The sequence below is a fragment of the Erpetoichthys calabaricus genome, chromosome 12 (assembly GCF_900747795.2).
Source record: "Erpetoichthys calabaricus chromosome 12, fErpCal1.3, whole genome shotgun sequence".
Taxonomy (NCBI): Eukaryota; Metazoa; Chordata; class Cladistia; order Polypteriformes; family Polypteridae; genus Erpetoichthys; species Erpetoichthys calabaricus.
The window spans coordinates 98,073-118,046 of record NC_041405.2 but is presented as its reverse complement, the minus strand read 5'-3'; the positions used below and the strand labels follow the sequence as shown (position 1 = coordinate 118,046).

General features: G+C 45.3%; 1 protein-coding gene across 4 annotated transcripts; it reads right to left on the bottom strand.

Moving 5' to 3' along the window:
- Positions 1–6,466: 6,466 nt before the first annotated feature.
- LOC114661597 (SH2B adapter protein 1) lies at positions 6,467–18,835 on the bottom strand. 4 transcript variants are annotated; one of them, XM_028814726.2, is made up of 10 exons: positions 18,495–18,806; positions 13,465–14,766; positions 13,076–13,177; positions 12,912–13,003; positions 12,732–12,838; positions 10,416–10,580; positions 9,973–10,178; positions 8,187–8,358; positions 7,942–8,032; positions 7,615–7,779 (listed from the first exon to the last, which is right to left on the bottom strand). In XM_028814726.2, exons 2-10 carry the CDS (start codon positions 14,680–14,682, stop codon positions 7,761–7,763), a joined length of 2,172 nt encoding a protein of 723 aa, XP_028670559.1. In that variant the 5' UTR covers positions 14,683–14,766; positions 18,495–18,806; the 3' UTR covers positions 7,615–7,760. The 4 variants fall into 4 exon arrangements, with proteins under 4 accessions (XP_051790447.1, XP_051790446.1, XP_028670559.1 ...); XM_051934487.1 differs by lacking the exon at positions 7,942–8,032 and having other exon boundaries at positions 6,467–7,779; positions 18,472–18,824; XM_051934486.1 differs by lacking the exon at positions 7,942–8,032 and having other exon boundaries at positions 6,467–7,779; positions 18,495–18,824.
- Between the last annotated feature and the right edge of the window lie 1,139 nt (positions 18,836–19,974).

Here is a 19,974-nt window from a genome sequence, read left to right as displayed (position 1 = left end):
GGCGCCTGGTTTAATGAAAGCTGCCAAATACGACAGGCATGTCGGTGGTTTGGCTCCCCCCAGTGGACCGAGTGCGTATTTCTCCAGACAAGGCGGCGGCGGTCACCACTCCACTACTTCACTTCACGGCTCTTTTCCATTCGCACCAAAGATGAAACGGGGCCGACGGTCCGTCTCCAGGCGCTAGTCCGTTATCAGCGTGAACTCCAAAGGAGGCCCTGGTCGTACGTTAACCACATGAAATGAGACATTCAAGCGTTTCACCGCATAGTACATACGGAGGAAGTGCCGGCGGGAGAAACTCTGCTTTTTATGCTCGTACTGTGACGATTGTATGGATTATTTTTTTTACGGTGCTTTGGATTCTTATTTCTGCCAACTACTTTGATATTTACTTGTATGACGCTTCATTTTAATGAACGGGTAAAAAAAAAAAAAAAAAAAAATACACACTGACACTGTGAGGGTAAGCTGCAGCCCCCCTGAGACCCCACCATGGATGGACAGGCTGAACCCTGACTGAGCGACTGGGTGTTTTCAGGGTGGAGTTCTTTCTTTTGTGCTTTTTTTTTTGTCACAATTACCTGGTGTGCCATGGCATTGCCCAGTGGCCTTCATGATATTAACAAGTGCCATTTGGCGTTTTGTAACCCCTGGGCCCGTGCTGTGCTTACTGTCACAGTGGACTCGATGCCTTTTACAACATTCATAATCACCATGTTAATAAACTCAATAAGGTCAACATGCTTGTGTGGACATAACGTGGCACCATGTTGAATGTCGACCAGTGATGCCAGCGCAGATTGCTTTACACTCCACTATAGTGATGAAGAAGACGCAGTGTCCCCAAAAGGACATGCAGTGGAGGTCACAGTCACAAAGAGCCCCGGGCTCATACAATTACGCCATGTCTTGGGCTCCACACTATTGATGTAGCTGGTTTCTCGTGGACACCGAACATGTGATTTGGAGTTGATGCCGTGCGTGACGTTGTCACAAAATGGCCACCATCTGATGTTCACTCTCTTGGATTTAAAAGAAACCAATAAGGACCTGCCATCATCTCAGAGCTGCCTTAGCTGAAGGTCCTGCTTGTTTTTGCTTGTCTGAGCCCAGCTCTCTGCTCTGATGATGTTTCATATCTGACCCTTCACCTCCTGCTCTACCTTTGGATGTGCCATCATCTCCTCGGCCATAGACATTGACCTCTGTGAGTGTCTCCCGATTAGTGCGTTTAGCTCAGCAGGCTTTATATTCTTATGGTGTGTTTCAGATGACCACCTGGATTAGTTTAGTTTAAGGTTATTGTCACATTTACACCGATTATGTCACATCTAGAGCAGGCCACCGGTGGCACCTGCCTGTTGTCCTTATCCAAATCCAAGTGGCCCTGTTGATGCTTGTTATTAAGGATCGAAAACTGGCACTACATAAAAACCGTGTCATGTTTCCCAACTTTCAAAACCTTCGCACACTATAAAGCGGGGGTCCGCAGATTCATTCTTCCAAGACAAGTCTTTAACACATTGTAAATTTTTTGTTTTCTGAGAACTTTATCCATATGTTTAAGCACAAGGAGACTAAGACGAGACCTGATTGAAGTGTTTAAAATGATGAAGTGAATGAGTCCAGTGGTTCAGGATGGTGACTTTAAAAAAGTTCATCAAGAACACGCAGGGGGACACCATTGGAAACTTGTGAAGGGAGAATCTCACACAAACATTAGGAGGAGGACGAGAGACACGTGGACTAAGTGACCAAGTAGTGTGGTGGTAGCCTGGAGGACTTTAGGGACCTTCAAAACTCAACTGGATGCTATTTTAGAAGAATGAAGTGGACAGGACTGGCAGGCTTTTTTGGACTGAATGGCCTCTTCTTGTCCAGATTGCTCTTCTGTTGTAATGTTTTGTGGTCCTTCCCTTCTCTCTCATTTATTTCCAAAGCTTTTATTAACACAGATAACGCCATCTAGCTGGAGAGCTGGGGGCTTCTTTCACATTTGCACCTCCTTATTAACTGGAGGCTTGTTAAAAAAAACGGGCGACAAATAAAACTGAAATGCAATCGTTTAACACTAAAATAGGCCATTATGAGCTCGGATTCATAACAAACGAGTTAACTAAATCTGAGCCCAAAACAAACAAAGTCATGGCTGGAATTATCGGCACCCCTGGAATTTTCTCAGAAAATGCATCATTTCTCCCAGAAAATTGTTGCAATTACAAATGTTTTGGTATCCACACGTTTATTTCCTTTATGTGCACTGGAACAACACAAAAAAACAGAGAAAAAAAGCCAAATCTGACATCATGTAACACAGAACTCCAAAATTGGGCTGGACAAAATTATTGGCACCCTTTCAAAATTGTGAATAAATCGTTTTATTTCAAGCATATGATGCTCGTTTGAACTCACCTGTGGCAAGAAACAGCTGCTGGCAATACAGCAATCACACCTGAAGCCAGTTAAAATGGAGACAAGCTGACTCCACCTTTCTGTTGTGTGTCTGAGTGTGCCACACTAAGCATGGAGAACAGAAAGAAGAGCAGAGGATTGTCTGAGGACTTGAGAGCAAAAATTGTGGAAAAATATCAACAATCACAAGGCTACAAGTCCATCTCCAGAGATCTTCATGTTCCTTTGTCCACAACATAATCAAGAAGTTCACAACACATAGCACTGTAGCTAATCTCCCTGGACGTGGACGGAAGAGAAAAATTGATAAAAGACTGCGACAAAGTATAGTCCTTATGGTGGATAAACAACCCCAATCAACTTCAAAACATATTTAAGCTGTTCTGCAGACTCAGAGTGCAACAGTGTCAGCTCGAACTATCCATCGACATCTGAACGAAATGAAACGCTATGGCAGGAGAGCCAGGAGGACCCCACTGCTGACACGGAAACATAAAAAAAGCCAGACTGGAGTTTGCCAAAATGTCCTTGAGGAAGCCAAAATCCTTCTGGGTGAACATCTTGTGGACAGATGAGACCAAGGTAGAGGTTTTTGGTAAAGCTCATCATTCTACTGTTTACAGAAACCGGCCTACAAAGAAAAGAACACAGTACCTACAGTCAAACATGGTGGAGGTTCTAAGATGTTTTGGGGATGTTTTGCTGCTTCTGGCACTGGATGCCTTGACTGTGTGCAAGGCATCATGAAATCTGAAGACTACCAAAAGATATTAGGGTGCAATGTAGGGCCCAGTGTCAGAAAGCTGGGTCTGCGTCAGAGGTCATGGGTGTTCCAGCAGGACAATCACCACAAACATACCTCTAAAAGCACTCAGAAATGGTTGAAGACAAAGCACTGGAGAGTTCTGAAGTGGCCAGCTATGAGTCCGGATCTAAATCTGATTGAACACTTATGGAGAGATCTCAAAATTGCCGTTGGGAGAAGGGGCCCTTCAAATCTGAGAGACCTTGAGCAGTTTGCAAAAGAGTGGTCGGAAATTCCAGTTGAGAGGTGTAACAAGCTTGTTGATGGTTATAGGAAGCGCTTGATTTCAGTTATTTTTTCCCAAAGGGTGTGCAACCAAATATTAAGTAGAGGGTGCCAATAATTTTGTCCAGCCCGGTTTTTGAGTTTTGTGTGAAATGATGTCAAATTTGGCTTTTTTTCTCTGTTTTTTTGTGTTGTTCCAATGCACATAAAGGAAATAAACGTGTATACCAAAATATTTGTAATTGCAATAATTATCTGGGAGAAACGTTGCATTTTCTGGGAAAATTCCAGGGGTGCCGATAATTTCGGCCATGACTGTAGTTCTCAAGTAGAAAATAAATGGGTTCTGATTAAAAAACGGCGTGGTGGACCTCCAGGACCGGAGTGGAGTACCCTGGCTATAAAGTGTTAACTTATAGGATCTTGAAATGCTCGTTTGTTCATTTATTTGATCTGAACGGACTACAGAATGCTTCATGGTGGGCCTGCTCAGGCCTCTCACTTACCCCCCTCCAGTTCCTTTAAGTCCCTTCAATTCCCGAGCTCCCCCTAGTGGTTACACTAAGAATGGTTTCATGCTGTTCAGAGTGTCAGCTAGATTGAAATAAAGTGCTCCTCTGCGGGTCTACCCGATAACGGCCAGTAGTCTGTCCTGCTCAGGAGTTTCTTTCTAAGCAAAGCTTTAACTTTATTTAAGACGCTTGTTGGCACATTCTGAAATGGGGGCAATAACGCTACATGCTCACCCAGACCTGTAATGGTGGGTTGTCCAGCTGGGACATTGTGACGGACGAGTATGGACCTAATCCAAACGCTAGAGCAATCTGCTCCCAGCTGTGCATCATGGGAGCTGCTCTCGGCTAACAATCCATTACTCACGTTCCGTCAAGCCGCAGAGCTCATGGCCAAAGTTAGTTGCAGCTTTGTGGTTAGTACTTGAAATGTGAAGCCTTCCATGAAGCTTCTCACTGACATCAGTCAGGCCGTAAAGAGACAGGAAAGCAAGGACTAGCGAGCCGCTGACAGATGGCGGGGATTATAACCCAGAGGCCTAGGAGGCAGGTGCTGGACTGGGCTCTACACATTCTAAGCTCCATTTAAGGTCTTCTGTGCTTAGTTAGCATGTCCTCCCTGCAATGCCATTAAATGGTGCATGGAGCCGTTAATCCCATGCCTCATGCTGAGGGTCCGCAATTCAAAGTTATCTCACATTAGGATAAGAAGTGCAGCATACTGTTCAGTGAAAATGTTGGTACAAAAATCCTTACTGAGACCAGAATGTCTGACCACACAACACCAGTCCTCAAGTCACCACACTGGCTTCCAGTTAAGCTTAGGGCCGATTTCAAAATTCTCCTCTTCACCTTTAGAGCTTTAAATGACTGAGACCGTACTTACGTACAAGAATTTATCATTAGGATAAGATCTCGAGATGCTGGCCTACTAAACATTTTAATTAGATTAATGAAATAATAATGGGAGGCTGAGCTTTTGGATATTGGGACCCACTTTATATCTGCTGACCCTCTGCTCTCAGGCTGAAGAATCATAACCTTAGTTGACACACCCTGACTAGAGCTTCTGATTGGTTGTGCTTATGGCAGCTTGTGTTTGTTAGTCCTTCATACAAAAATAAAAGTATTCGCCGTTTCTCTTACCAAGTAAAAGTAGTGGCCATGATGCCCAGCTATTACAATCACCAACTCGGCAATCCACAGGCACTGAATCTGTAAGGGGCCTAAAGGCATTGCAGCGTTCATGTAGTTTTAGATCACGGAGAGGTTTTGATGGGGGCACACTACAGTGGAGTCATCCATGTTTTTTATAGACCGGCTCTTATTCTGGAGTTCTTTTAGCCGATTGACTGGCAAACTGACCACCACTTTGAGCTACTTGAATACGTGACTTTAGGAAGCAGCAAACACACTTGGAAACCATCTTTTAATTCTTAGTCATGTTCTACAATTCATTTGCAGTGTCATCTATAGTGACAGAGCAGCAGCCGCGGTCCTTAAATGTGACACACCTTCACTGCGAGTTGTTTTACGATGTAAATCTGACACGGCCTCATCCCTACAGCAAATGCTTTCCCATAATTTTCACCCCATACCAATAATTTAAATTGTAATGAAAGCGAACAGTTATGTTCTAATAAGTAGGACGTCAGCACTTATCAGAAGATGCCTGCATGGCATTATTATTTAATTATTTATAGCTTCAATTACTTGTTTATTTAATCAGTGACAATTTTCTAGTGGAAAGGCGGAGTATTACATTAAGTACCATTTCTCTCCTTCTGTGCTCCGTTTGTCTTCTCTCGATCTTACTGTGCCACTCACTTCCACTGCTGTACTGTCAAACTGCAAAAACACTTGGAACTTACGGACGCGAGGATTCTGTTGTTTTATTTAACCACACAGCACAATCCCATACAAAAGATCTCATTCAAGGTGGGTGTCGACGAGTCACCGTTATGGGCCAGATCTGTCAAGAGAAGCCACCTGCAATGCAATTCTTACTTTTATCCACTAGAAGTCATACGCTTCGTTCATGGGGAGCTCATACAGTTCTTAGTTGTATGTGATTGATAAAAAAAAGAAACAAAAATGTGAGCCTAGTCATGATAGGAAGTCTCAAGATAAATGACTTTAGAATGGCCATGAGGGGGTCAGGTGCCAGCTGGCCCAGGTCTGCCACCCTGTGATCACGTCGGACCCTGACACACTGAAGTTTATTTTCCTTTCCTCTCTGAAACGGTCAGATCTCTATCATAATTTTAATGGTCAGATATTGTTTGTATTCCTTTTATGCAAATTTTGTTTAAATTAATCAGCATTTTTACATGTGCGTTACATATTTTGTAAAGTTTCTAATTCGTACCGCACATGTGAGCTTGTCACGGCAGTCTCGGCCTGAACTCGGTCAGTCAAGTGCACCGTACACCTAAACTTCAACTTGCAGCACGGGTCCCACATACTTTTAGTCTGATCAGCGTGACGTTGATAAATAGGGAGCACCACAAATATTCCAATTATTTATTACTTTCATGTGAAATTCCAAAAAAGTACCACTGATAATAAGCGCCGGGCACGATAGATACATTCACAACTAGTATAAACAGGCCTGCAGTCCAACTCCCAACCCTACGGTGCGTGTGCACATGGCACCACATTCACTCCTTTGCAATGAATGCGGCCTCAGTCCCTCCTGAAGTGACCAGCAGGCCAGTCATGCCTGAGGTAAATAAACGAGCCACGTCACACATGTGGCACAACACCGGATTTCTCCCAGCCGCTACGTAAGCGCAGCCAGCTGCCTGTGCTGATGTCACCATTGGAAAAAAGGCACTTAGAAATGCAAGTGACCACAAACTGGTAGAGGTGCCAAGGGAGACAGAATACCCTTAAGCCAAGTGGAGTCCATGTTTGAATACGGTGTGCCAGCTGAGGAGGAAGTGTTGGGTAGATGGTGAACCTGCTGGTCAGGTAGTGTCAACTCGGGCTGGGAGCTGCACTGCAGACAGAAACAGTCTCCTTAAATAATGCAAGAAAATTTGGCCACACCACCCATGGGCCGTGTGGTGTGTTTTTGTGTTGTGTCTCCAGAGGTGGGACAAATGTCTTTTTCACTCAAGACGACCCACTCGCTGTTCAAACAGTTGCTAAGCCATCAAATCATGTCAGCACATGTAGAATTCATCGTCTTCCGTTCACCAACTCCTCTCTTGTCTGATCCACAGGCCCCTTTTGTCGTCTTTATCTTGAGGTCCCTCTCCTCTTTCCTTGTCCTAAGCACACTTCTTAGTGAGCTTCACTCAAAGAATTGGTCTTTTAGTATTGTTTAGTCCTTCCTTTTGTGCACTTCTCCGTTGTGCCTTCCCCGTCCTGGCCACTCTCTCTTTTGTCCTCACCCACTGTCAAGATTGTTCTTGCTTAATCATCTGTTCTTTCAGGAGCCTCCATCTCAACCTTGTCCACTCATTTAGGTCTCCTTCCATCTTGTCCACTTTGCCAGGACTCACTCTTCTATGTCAGTTACTTTTTAGAGACCTGTGGCCCCTTCATCACGCCCATCTGCATGGTCCTTAAATTCTCAAAAGAACGAGTATTGGTTGTCAACAGCTCTTGTCCTCATGCTGTCTCGCTCGTCACCCTCAGACAACGAAGGTTCAAGCTGTCGCAGTGTCACCCCCTCTCTCTCCCCACTGTCCTCATCCTCTCCCTCACTTCCCCTCTCTCTGTCCTGTGGGGGACTGGGCGGTGGCGGTCGCGCAGGTGGTAGAGGGGGCGCCGGAGGGGGAGGCAGGGTAGCAGGGCTACGGGAGCTGATCAAGTCTGTTTGACAACAGAGAAGGGGAAGAAAGGGGAGAGTGGTAAGAACAACACACAGGAGTCAGTACACAGACACAGACATTCCTGGCGATGCACACTGTGATCATGTAGACAAACACACGTGCGCGCGCACACACACACACAAGTCGGTGTAGTCCCACTTACACACAGTCAGAGATGGGGGTTGATGGAGATTCAGGGTGGCGCGGGGTGATGACATCACACACTGCTGATCGGCTGCCTGAGCGGTCCCGGCCTGCGGAGAGGACCCAATGACAAACAAGAATAAAAACAGCCGATCAGAGGCAAAAAAAAAATGCCAGGGTGGGGCGAGCGAGGGATTGGCCGTGCAGCTGAAGAGGCTATGCCACGTTAACACATAACTGTCTTCATATCACACACCAGCTTACCGTGCTGCCGACTGGCGGACACTACAAAACTGATAAGTGTCACGTCACTGGCTCCTCCTGACTCCAGCGGAATGGGGTGCACACGAAAATGCTCAAGCATGTCGAAGATGGACTGAAACCAGAGATGCTGGACACGGCATTGGCCGTCTTCATTCAGAGACAGGCGCAAATGCTTCAAAAGAGAGGAGGTTGGGGTTAGAAGGTCAAAGGCTTTACATCCAGGGAAATTATTTCTTCGGAGGTAAGGTGCTCAAGCAAGACATAAGTATGAGCAGCAGCAGTTTCAACAGTGTAAGGCACTATATTACAAAAGTACTTGATTGAAAAAGATCTGCAAAACTGAGGCGCTATGTTAATCATGTATGGGAAGTAATGCTGATGATGTCAATTATATCAAAAAGGCAGGCAAGCAAGCAAAAGGAATCCCAATAGGCTATTAGTCACATGCATACTGTTACAGGTAGGTGTACACTATGCAGTCTCCTCACTGGTTAGAACATCAGGAGTTCAGGTGCCATCTACCACTTAACAGCTCATTGGAGGCTGGTACTTTACACATTACAGGCTTATGACAGGTTGGAGAACTTTTGAACAATTTTAAGGGAGATTGTTTGGGCGATACAATTGGATGAAGAATGATGCGCTACTTCACTGTGCATCAGTTTCTACAGTTGGCAACATTTCAGCTGCATAACTTTCATCAGACATCAACAAAATTTGTCTTTAATCGCCTATTCTTTTCAGTGTGCAAATAACCCTCCACATTTTTTTCCTTTACAAATGCATGCTGATGGGCCCTATGCTGACTTAAATGTAACTCCACTCATTATTTAGTGCTCATTTGATTGGCCTGTCATCAAGTTGCTTCTGCTAATCTGTTAATAGGGACAAATGTATAAAGCTTTCAGAAATTTAGCTGCTGGGCAATGTTCCTCAGTATTTCTTCTCTGAAGACCCAATATCATATTCGATTTTTCTCAGAAGTATCATACACAGGATGATTCTCTTGCCAACTGAGTTAATAATTTTATTAAGTTACTGGGTTTTAATGCAATAATTAGCTGGGGAAATTAGTACAGCTGCTCTCCATACTTGTGCACAGATAAACATTTATTGTGACTTTATGCACATTTTATTATTTCAATTTCATGTTGACCTACAGTAGTGGACTGAAAGCTTTGGTATTTTTATTAACTGGTGATATCAGGGAGGACTTTACTTGCACTAAATAACTGTCTGTTGGCGGTTTCTCCCCTTAGGATCTTTTTTAATATACTGTATTTTTAAATAAATAACTTTTTACTATAAACGTGGAGTCCCTTCCTGATTGGTGAATGGGAACTGAAATGCAGAATTGGTTTGCATGACCTTTTATACTATTGGCAGCCCATAAACCACACTAATGTATCTTTTAGCTTGCAAATGCTGCCACTACACCCTTGTTTCGCAATTCTGTGCCAATTAGAAAACCCATCTAGCGACTGCAGCTCAGACTAAAATTGCACAGTGTGCACCTACCATGAGGCACTCTTCACTTTTAAGACACTACATTACATATGTGGTGCATGTCAAAAATGAGCTATCCCAGTGTAAGATGCTGTACTATGGGATTCCCACAGACTCAGGCTGTTCTATCCATTTAAGTTATTACATCAGACAAACACTATACCGGAGGCATTCTAGCATGCATTTTATTCACAGCAAAACATGCTATCACAGAATCTCAACATAAACTTGTTAACTTTTACACAATTGTTATGCATGCTGGTCCAGTATCAAGGCTCACCTTTGCCTTTCCTTGGAAGTTGAAGGTCAGCACATATTCTCCCCGTCTTGTTTCACTCTGTCGTACCAGAAAAACTCCATGGCTGCCAGGACCTCCAGCCAGCACAAGCTGTGCTGCTTTAAGTCGTGACAGGGTCCCATGGAACCAAGGGCACTCTGAGAGAGAGTGGTCAAGTACCTCCACTGTGTCAGAGAAGAGGAAGGAACCTGTAGAAAACAGAAATCCAGGGTACCAAACCTTACATAACAGCTATCTTTAAATGGAACGTTCACCTTTCCAAATGGCACTGCTTCCCCTTCTGCAGCCCTTCATGATGTCTCCTCTTGCAAGGCACAGTTGCCTAACTTCCCATGCCTGATTTGAACTCCATGAAAGCACAGCACAGGCTGCACTCAGAAGTCTGGCTCCAGTGGAATCCAGACCAAAAGGAAAAGGTAACCTACCTGTTCCATCAGGGGTCTCCGCAAAAGGTGTTATAACATTGGCTCCACCTCCATGTAGTCGGTCTAGAGATTCATCAACTGGGATGCGAGGGGGCAGCTCAGGTGGGTGGGGTTCCGCAGAACTTGGGGAGGCTGACTGAGTTCCCCCCAGTCCCCCATATCCACCTGAGTGAAAACGACACAAACTGAAAGCTCTAAAAGATTGGAATTTTGTGATGTGTGCTATTGCTGCTGTGAAGTTAGACGTTACCAAAATAATCAGTTTAATTAGTGTGGCTATGGGTAGAGACAAAAACACCAGAGTGGCGTCTGGCACCACATGGGTTCTGACAGTGGTGTGATGGTTAGCACTGTCTTTCAACCAAGAAATCTCGGTTAACGTCCTACCCATTATATTTAATTTTTTCTTCAATCAAACATTTTACTTGCTATATGGAGCCACATTGCAACAAATACCTCTGGAGACCATTTGAATGAAAAACCAAGAAACTAGCTTTCCGATACTTGCAATATCACATATAAAATGCAGCAAATTTAATGTTAATAAAGCATAGGAATCCACAATTTGCAATTACTTTTGCCTTTCCTTTTTCCCTCCAAACAAGAAATTCTGCAGATCTCAGCTAACATAATCCATAAAAACATATTTTAATGAGGCTTTTGGGACATTCATTTTAGGGAAAACACAAAACAAACTGGACTAAGCAGTAATAAAGACTGAGGAATCAGAATGTTCAGGATTAACACACCACCAGTGCTTTTCATGGTTAATCCCGTGGCCCCCTGTGGCTGCAGGTTGTTATTCCAAACAGTTTCACAGTCAGAGAGCCATTTTACCTCAAACTGATTTCTTTCATTGATTAGCTAATCTTTTATTCTAAAAGTGCAGCAGTGTGAAATTTATATTAACATGGAATTTACAAATATTGGTATTGTTTCCAAAGCTTACGGTCTTACTCTGTTTTTTTATGATTTTTTTATTATTGCACCTTTTTCTGTGGATTTTGTACCCTTCATTGCGGCCTAATATTGAGAGGTAACAATGAGGAGACTAGACACAGTCACAAATACCACACAATGATAACAGACGTCAAAAGACTTACCATCAAGCTCATTAGTAAATAATGAATAATAACCGGGAAACTTGGAAAAGTTAAATGAAAATCACAATCGCAACAAAAATATCAAGCTAACACCAAATTATGACCATGTCACATACAGGTGGGTCTCAGAAGGTTATGATGAAGATCCATTCCTGGAGATATTTCAAACTCCATTTTGTATGTAAGTCAGAATTGCCCATTAGTGGGAAATGGCAAAAAAAACACTTATTTTACAGAAAAACGTTTCATAGACAGAATGACAGTGAAGCAATATTACCATAATAAACATAAGCTATCTAGTTTTAAAATGAAGAGTTTGTCCAGTATCTCAACACCCTACAGTTCTTTATAATGATATGGTACCTCATGGAACAATAATGGTCACCACTCCCTGACAACGGAGAGATCACACTGGGTATTGGTTCCCTTCCCAAAACCTGAGATGGCACGGCTGGATGTGCATTTAGGACACCGAGAATTATAAGCAGCATGTCCTACCCACTTAGCTAAATGGCCAGCTGCCAGTCTAAGTGCTCATTTGTCATGGAGTTTGCTGCATAGATGCCTGTGTGGCCAGCTACATTTGGCAGGACGGGAGAATGAAAGCACAAAATGACTGAAAAATGGTGACAGGGTATGTACTGTAACATGCCCCAGCATTAGCGACAGCTGCCATGTATTAATCCAAGTCAAAACTAGTGTGCTTTGCTTGTAAATGTAAAGCAGAATTTGTTAGTTAAAAAATTATTGAAATTCAGTCGGAAAAAAGAAAAAAAAAAGTTTTATGCATCCATTCATATCTGCTGAACTGCAGTGAAGTTGACCCAAGACTCACCTGCAGACAAATGATTGCTTTATTATTACAATAAAAAAATTGTTTTGGAATTTCAGGATCGACACCAAAACAGGAAAACTGGGAAATACCAACTTGATTAATTAAAAGCAAAAGTGAAATGGCACAAAAATCTGCAACCACAGTGGGCCGGATAGGACTGCATTTAGAAACCAATGTACGTCACACAGTTAAGGTAGGGTGAACCCCACAACCTGTCAGAACATTCGCTGGACCAGTGTAAAAAACAATCTGTTAGGCTGCAAAGTACTGTCACAAGTGTAAAAAAAAAAAAAGGTTAAAGGTTACTAAGTGCAGCACCACCTCGGCAGACTCATTCAAAGCTGCAAACATTGGAAATGGAATAGGACCAAAACATACCCTGTGAGAGTCGATCACTCAGGTCACTGGGCCCAGCCGGTAGCTGTCTACTCGAGACACTCTCAGAGTGGCTGAGACACGAAATATCTAAAGTGTCATCTCGGTCACTGCAAAACACACAAGACAGTCAGTGCCATGCAAAATGGCGGATTTCAAGAGGCAAGATGTACAGCCACTGACCAGCAGTTCATGCAGTCCCGAATGTCTGAGAGCCAAGATCTCATCTGAAGGGCATCAACCGTCTCCAGGATGTATTCCACTGCATCCTCCATCTACAGACAGAAAGGGCAATAATGACTCCCCACCTGTTGGCTCACACCCTCAGCACCACAGGCGCCACCCACCTTTAGCACAAAAGTGTTCTCCTTGTCTGGCATCTCCAGAGGGGTAGTAGTTCTGACATCCACAATACCAGAGCACAGAATGCTGATACGAGGCTTTGAGGCCTACAGTAAAAGGACACAGTGAACAGACATTTCAAAATGGAATGGCGAGTGGAGTGCGGCAGTGTACCACACTGGGACCTTGCTCAATATTCTAAGCTACCTCAACACATGAAAATCAAGCCAACATTCAACATTGTGCCTGAACACACTTGACATGACCCTGCATAATCCTAACCCTTCTTGCACATGAAGTGTTTCTAATGTCATCAGTTGTACTTTGTAACACTGCATTTCCATCCTGGCTTCCCACGCTCACTTCACCGCAATACCCTAAAGAGCTCTTTTACCTTTGGTGGGACAAAGAATTCCAGCACGTAGTCCTCGGCATTTCGTACGGGTGAGACTCCGTCCGGCCTGATTTCTCTGCGCAGCATCAAGCGGCACTTCTGCCAGCGAGACCTCATGCCAATGCCTCCTGCTGCCGAAGCAGGCACCCCTGCTGGGTATACAGTAGTGTGACTGCTCTGCTCCTCATAGCAGGCAATGCCAGCACTCAGCTCATCTGCCACCATGTACGATAGGAGCCCCTCTCTTCGGATGTCTGACAGTTCTACCTTGGATGGCAAAGGGGAGCGAGAGAGCCGAAGTTTTTCAAAGCGATGAGTCCATTTGTCCCGTTCTGCCTTTTCAGCCAAGCGGCCACTCTTCCTCTGTTCCTTCTGCTCTGATGAGAATGAAGATGATGAGCTGCTGGATGAAGGAGGAAGTGATGGTGCATGAGAGGCCAGTGGCAGTGATAAGGAAATGGGTAGGCCGCTGGCACTTCTGCTACCTCGGCCCACGGGTTGACCCAACATCTTCCCCTCATCACTGCCTCCCAGTACCTCACGCTCCTCCACGCTGGGGGAACTGGACTCACTACCTGCACTCTTCCAATGTAAAATGCCTCGCATGCTGCCACGGACACTGCGGCCCACACTGCGCAGAGAGAAGCGCTTGCGCAGTTTTGGCTTGCCAGGAACAACCCCTACAGCATTCTGCACAGAACTACATCCTAGCGGCTGACCGGGTCCAGTCAGCCCTGTGGTGTACGAGGACATGGATGAGAGCGAAATGTCCTCAGAGCTCCTTGATTGGCTACTGGACAAGCCCATGGGCAGGGCCGGAGCATACACTGGCAGGATGGGGTCTTGGGCAGTCAGAGGTGAGGTCACAGAGGAGGAGTCCTCATTGGAGCAGGTCTCTGCCCACAGAGCATCACTGCCCACTTCTTCTGCTCCTGGGTGCAGGATGCTACCCCCCACTTCACTCTCAAAGTGGCAGATGAAGTGCTCAGCAAAGCATCTGGAAAAAGTGTTTCCGGCGCCTCCTGGCAGTGCCACATACTGGGGATTCTCAGCCAAGAAGTTCTTCACATGATGCGCAAACTCTGAGGCGGCAGCGCGGGCATGAATCTCGCAGAACTCCCTCCAAGAAGGTGATGGGGGAGGCATAAGTGTTAGAGCCTCACCACAGTGGGGGCTGGTCTCCTCACTCGAATTACTTGGCAAAGTTGTTCCATTCATAGTTCACCAGCATCTGATGGCACAAAGTGGCAGCATCAAATTGAGGGGCGTCCTCTTCTCTCAGCAGAAGCAGCTGTCCAGGATCTGTGGAAAAATGGAAAGTCGGGCTCAGATAAGTAAAAGCACCAACTATGGGACATCGTGAAATGAGATGGCAAGTCCGCTCACCGTAGGCACTCACCCCTAAACACATAACACTGATCAGAGACCCACTGTCTCAAACTTAGCTTGAACCATTTAAAAAATCCTGCGAATGAGCAGAAGGTTTTACACCATAAGATCAAGGAGAGAAGAATGAGAACGGGTTTTGTTGCAGTCAACATCTGTTCTTCATTGGAACTCCCACCTTGGTTAAGCCTGCCTTAGTTGATGCAATACAGGAGAGCTTCATCATCAGATTACAGAATGACACTACTCACCTTTTAGAAGAATTTTAAACTTTCTCCTAGAGACCAATAAAGTGAAAAAATAATAAGTATGATTGTTATCGTTATTTATCTAGAAATGTCTTTTTATTTTAATATTATTACACAGGTGGGTGGCACGGTGGTGCAGTGGGTAGAGCTGCTGCCTCGCAGTAAGGAGACCCATCTGGGTTCGCTTCCCGGGTCCTCCCTGCGTGGAGTTTGCATGTTCTCCCCGTGTCTGCGTGGGTTTCCTCCCACAATCCAAAGTCATGCAGGTTAGGTGCATTGGCGATTCTAAATTGGCCCTAGTGTGTGCTTGGTGTCTGTGCATTGTGGTGGGCTGGCGCCCTGCCCGGGGATTTGTACCTGCCTTGTGCCCTGGGTTGGCTGGGATTGGCTCCAGCAGACCCCCATGACCCTGGAGTTAGGGTATAGTGGGTTGGATAATGGATGGATGGAGCCAATTCTCTCTAGGAGTTAGTGCCAGCATCCAGTCTCTGTCAACTGTCACTGCTTGTAAACAAATTAGAGCGCAAGCTTTTATTTTCTTATTTTTATTTCACAGAAAGGGCCCCAGACCTACAGAAACATGCTGAATTCCCTTTTGACCACAAAATGAAAACAGGAAAAGGCCAGGTAACAGCATAAGAAAGTTTAATAGGTGCTGACATCATATATTTTATTTAAATAGTGTCATACAAACCAAGTGTGCAAGATGGAGTCACAACACCCAGTGGAGACAGATAAGAGGGGTACAACCCCCGGCCCATTCATGCGCGCACACTTGGGCTTGGATCAGGGCCTCCAGGAGGACAGTAAAATGAACATGGAATTTACAATAAAAGAGGGCAGACAACAAACCGTTAAGACAGTCAAAAGGTGTGCCATTCAGCAGCCTAAGCATGAGTGCATCATTTTATCAAATATTTTTCACTTTGTAAAATTAGCAGGATGCTGACAAACTTGTTTGTTCAACAGGCACAAGAGAACCACAACCTATCACAAATCTGGAAGTGTAGGGGAAGAATATATGGCATATGAACTCAGATCCCCAGAAGTGTGTTGGCAGGGCCTAGCAATGCTCAGGTGAATGAATGGGTGCAGCTGTGCGACAGAAGCCTGCTCTGCACAAGTGTAGAACACGGTGACCTCAATCCAAACGTGTCTGCCTTCCACATTGCAGGTTCATATTAGAAAGGAGTTGGGAATGGTAAAACAATCAGCACTCTTGGCCAGGTGGTGTTCAGCCGTGGGGCTACGCATTTTAATCCCAAACTATTTCAGTTTTGAATTGGACTCCTACCCTAATTAAGGAAGCTGCTATTTCCTGTCAATCTAGGACTTACAAACCTGCACTTGCTAACTTTCTACTGAAATTTGGCAATCATTTGTCTGTTACATTGTTATAACTTAGTGTAATTGTTTTAAAATTGTCATTATCATCATCATTAGTGGCACCATAATTTTCAGTTGTTGTCACAGTCTAAATCTTTATTTACTATGGGCTCACTGGTGGGTCTGACAGTCTGACAGCTGCTTACGCAATGAGATCAGTAGCTGATTGAGAAACTGGTTGGAACAAAAACTTTCAGCCAAAGGGGCCCCCAGGCCTGAAACTGAGGACCACCTTTCTAGTGCAGTGGTTCTCAAGTTCAGTCTTGGCAGCAGCACCCCGCCGAGGCAGCAGGTTTTTGTCCCAACCAGTTCCCAGTCAGTCAGTTTTTGTGACATGTGATAGAACTTGCTGCTTAATTAGCCAACCCGTTTTTTCTTTTTATTTTGCATTTGGAAAAGTGCAGTGGTGTCAGCTTTCCACTTATAGGGCAGTAAGACATACATGTATTTTCTCTTAATTTTATTTTGCTATTTTTTAAATTCACTTTTTCTGTAGAGTTTGCCTTCTTAATTGTATCTGAATATTGACAACTAATGATGAGCTGAACAGACACCAGTGCAAGAGAGTAACTACTTCAGTGTTACCCACTGGTGTGCTTATTAGTAAATAAAATATTGAAAAGGAAAAATGAATGAATTCTTGTCCATCTAACCCATTATAAATTTCTACTTCATTCAATTAAAACACAGCAAAACCAGTTTGCAATTTCTGGATGGATGCAAAAAACTGCGAGACCAGGAAGCAATGGCTTGCTTAACTGAGGTAGGAGTCCAATTACGGGAAGAAATGGGTTGGGAGAAAACCCTGCAGCCACAGGTGTCCCCCAGGTCTGAAGTTGAGGATGGCTACCCAGTGGCACAGCTGAAAGCCCCACGAGAGGGTGCAGGACACGACAACAGCCGTCTTTGATAAGGATCCTCAATCTTGGCCCTGGAAGGCTGCACATACCTCAAGTCTTCATTTCTACCACAACATTCTATTTTTTTATATTAGAAACAAAATATAACAACAAAGACCCAACCGAACAAAAGAAAACAACACAGCAAGTACAATAGTATGCCTTGAAAACAACCCAACAAATCCTAATCCACAATCCTAATTGTTCTTACATGGAATTCAAGTACTACTGCAGATGCACCATCTTTTAGAGCTTAATTTGTACTCCTGTCCTTCTTCAACATAAAATCCTTAATTGCTCCTTTAACAGTTAAACTGCAGATTTTATGATTTTAGATGATTTTCGTTTTCATGAGCAGCAGCAAAGAGTGTAGTTACAATTTTAAAAAGAGAGAGAGAAACAACGGTGTCTGGTCACAAGTTACAACTGTTTGTACTCACCAAAGCATCTGTTTAAAGAGTAGAATTTTGTATAGAAATGACAGTGAAACGCGAAAGAACACGCAGCACAAATCTTCCTGAAATATGTGGGTGATAAGATATATCCTCGGAAACTCAAAACCAGCGAAAATCGAAAAGCCATACAATTTAAAGTAAAAAAAACTGACAACAGCCACCGAGACCCTGAAAGCCAAGTCTGGCCGAGATACACCCAAAGGCAAGTAGAGGGAACGGAACGGAACCCACCACAGAATTCAAATCAGGAATGCAAAAGAAAGAGTGCAGCAGAGCAAGCTGGACGGGGAGAGGATGGAGCGACCCCTGCACCATTAGAAATGGACCCCAACTGACAGAATGGAGAGTGGCGGACAGCCTGCCCGACCCCACCCCCAAATAAAATGCATCGCTCCCCTCCAGAGAAGGCGCCGGGGACTCTGTGACACCTCGGTGGAGGACTGGCTCCCGTTTCCATCACGCAGGCTGCTGTCCCCTTTAGTTTTAACGCGGTGGAGCATGCGCGACGGTGCCGCTCACCACTCGTGGTCATCTCGGGGCCGGCCGCGCTCGGCTCTGCCAGGCTGAGCCCCCGTTTCTGTCACAGCTTTCCCTCCCCGTGCCTCCCAAGAGCCGTGAAACTTGCCACCCCACCCCGCCGTTTCGCCAGCTCCCACCTGCTTCTCTCCGGCCCGCCGGTCCATTGCTCGGGGGAGACCGGTCCAAATCGGAGGCGCCTCGCTGGGTGTGGGTCGGCGGGCGGGTCCAGGGCGCGATGATATACTCGTCGACGAGGGGCTGCGGCTACGCTACATCGCCACGGAGCCCTGGTTCGGTTCGGCAAAGGTCGAGCCCACCTGGGCCGAGGGTTCGACTGGGCTGGCGATGGTGCCGAGCTGCGGCTAGCGCTGCGATATCGAGGATGAGGATGGTAGTGACGGGTCCATGCCTCTCGCGAGAGCTGGGCGGGGGCGACTTTGAATCCAAAGCTTTATTGAGAGAAAAGTTTCCATGTGTGCGGAGCGAATCCTGGAGATCCTGACTACCTGCCCGATTTTCGTTGAAGCGATAAAGAGAGGAAATATTAAGAGGCGCCACGCCGCTGACCGTTCGGAAGATCAACATGCACTAAGGCCGGAGGCTCCCTCTGCGCGAGCCTGCACGTATTAAGAATAACTGTGCAAGGTGAGCTGAAATAAAAAACACGACTCCACAAGGAGCCCCGCAGTGTTAGACAAGAGAAGAGAGACGAGACGAAAAGTAGTCCGGGGTCAATCACACGAAATGCCGCCCAAACGGGGCCTTCTCGCTCATGCTCTGCTCCAGCCTCCTTGTCCGCCTGTGGCTTCAGACTCACTACGTTTGGGTCGCTTTACTTCTTCCAGGATGCCCTCAGTAGGAGTTTCTGTACTTGTCCTCCAGTGTTGCTAACTGGCCATATCTCAGTTCATGTGTTGACCTCACTTTATAGTGCCACGATTTGTTTATGTCAGTCATCAAAATGTACTCGCTTTTATGATATTGTAGTGCCAGTGAATTTTCTGGGACGTTAGATCGCACGTTTAGGTACCTCGCTGGCCTTTGAAGAACCTCTTGCAGTTGTTGCGCTAGTTGAAGTCCTTTGCGACTTTGGCAGGATTGACGTTACAGCTGGCTCTGAAGCCCCTCGTTTATGATGACATAAACGTACATGATAGAGTGCCAGCTAAAAATCAGTGATCCTATCCCCAGTTTGATACCACTTGTCAGCACCGTTACACTGTCCTCCCATCAAAGTTACTTTTCCCATTTTTGTCTCCTTGAAACGGTGCACAAACATCTTTGAAATGTCAGGGCAGTCTTTGTTTCTGTTGTAGTCATGCAGCTGGTGACAATGGAATATCCACAGGGGTCCTGAGTGCTTCCTTGTCGGGGGCACAGCAGGGTAGTTGAGTGTTTTGCTGTCATGCAATGCAGCAGAGGTGTTGAACGCTGCATTTACTGTACGTATGTCCAGTGATCTGTCCATTGCATGTGGGCAGGTGGACCTCCTTGTCAGGAGCTGTAGATGTACCATTCTCGCTGCTGCCTTCTTTCATGAACTGAGGGTGCAAACTGCGTTTCCAGGCCCAGACCTCAACTGTGAGACACTCCGTTCACGGCTGCTCTGAAATGCTT

Coding starts and splice junctions, on each gene's coding strand:
- LOC114661597 (XM_051934487.1), bottom strand. CDS start 14,682: ATGAATGGAACAACTTTGCCAAGTAATTCGAGTGAGGAGACCAGCCCC. Junction 13,004..13,075: donor AGAACACTTTTGTGCTAAAG/GTGGGTGGCGCC, acceptor TTCTGTCTGTAG/ATGGAGGATGCAGTGGAATA. Junction 10,179..10,415: donor GGAGACCCCTGATGGAACAG/GTAGGTTACCTT, acceptor TGTTTTCTACAG/GTTCCTTCCTCTTCTCTGAC.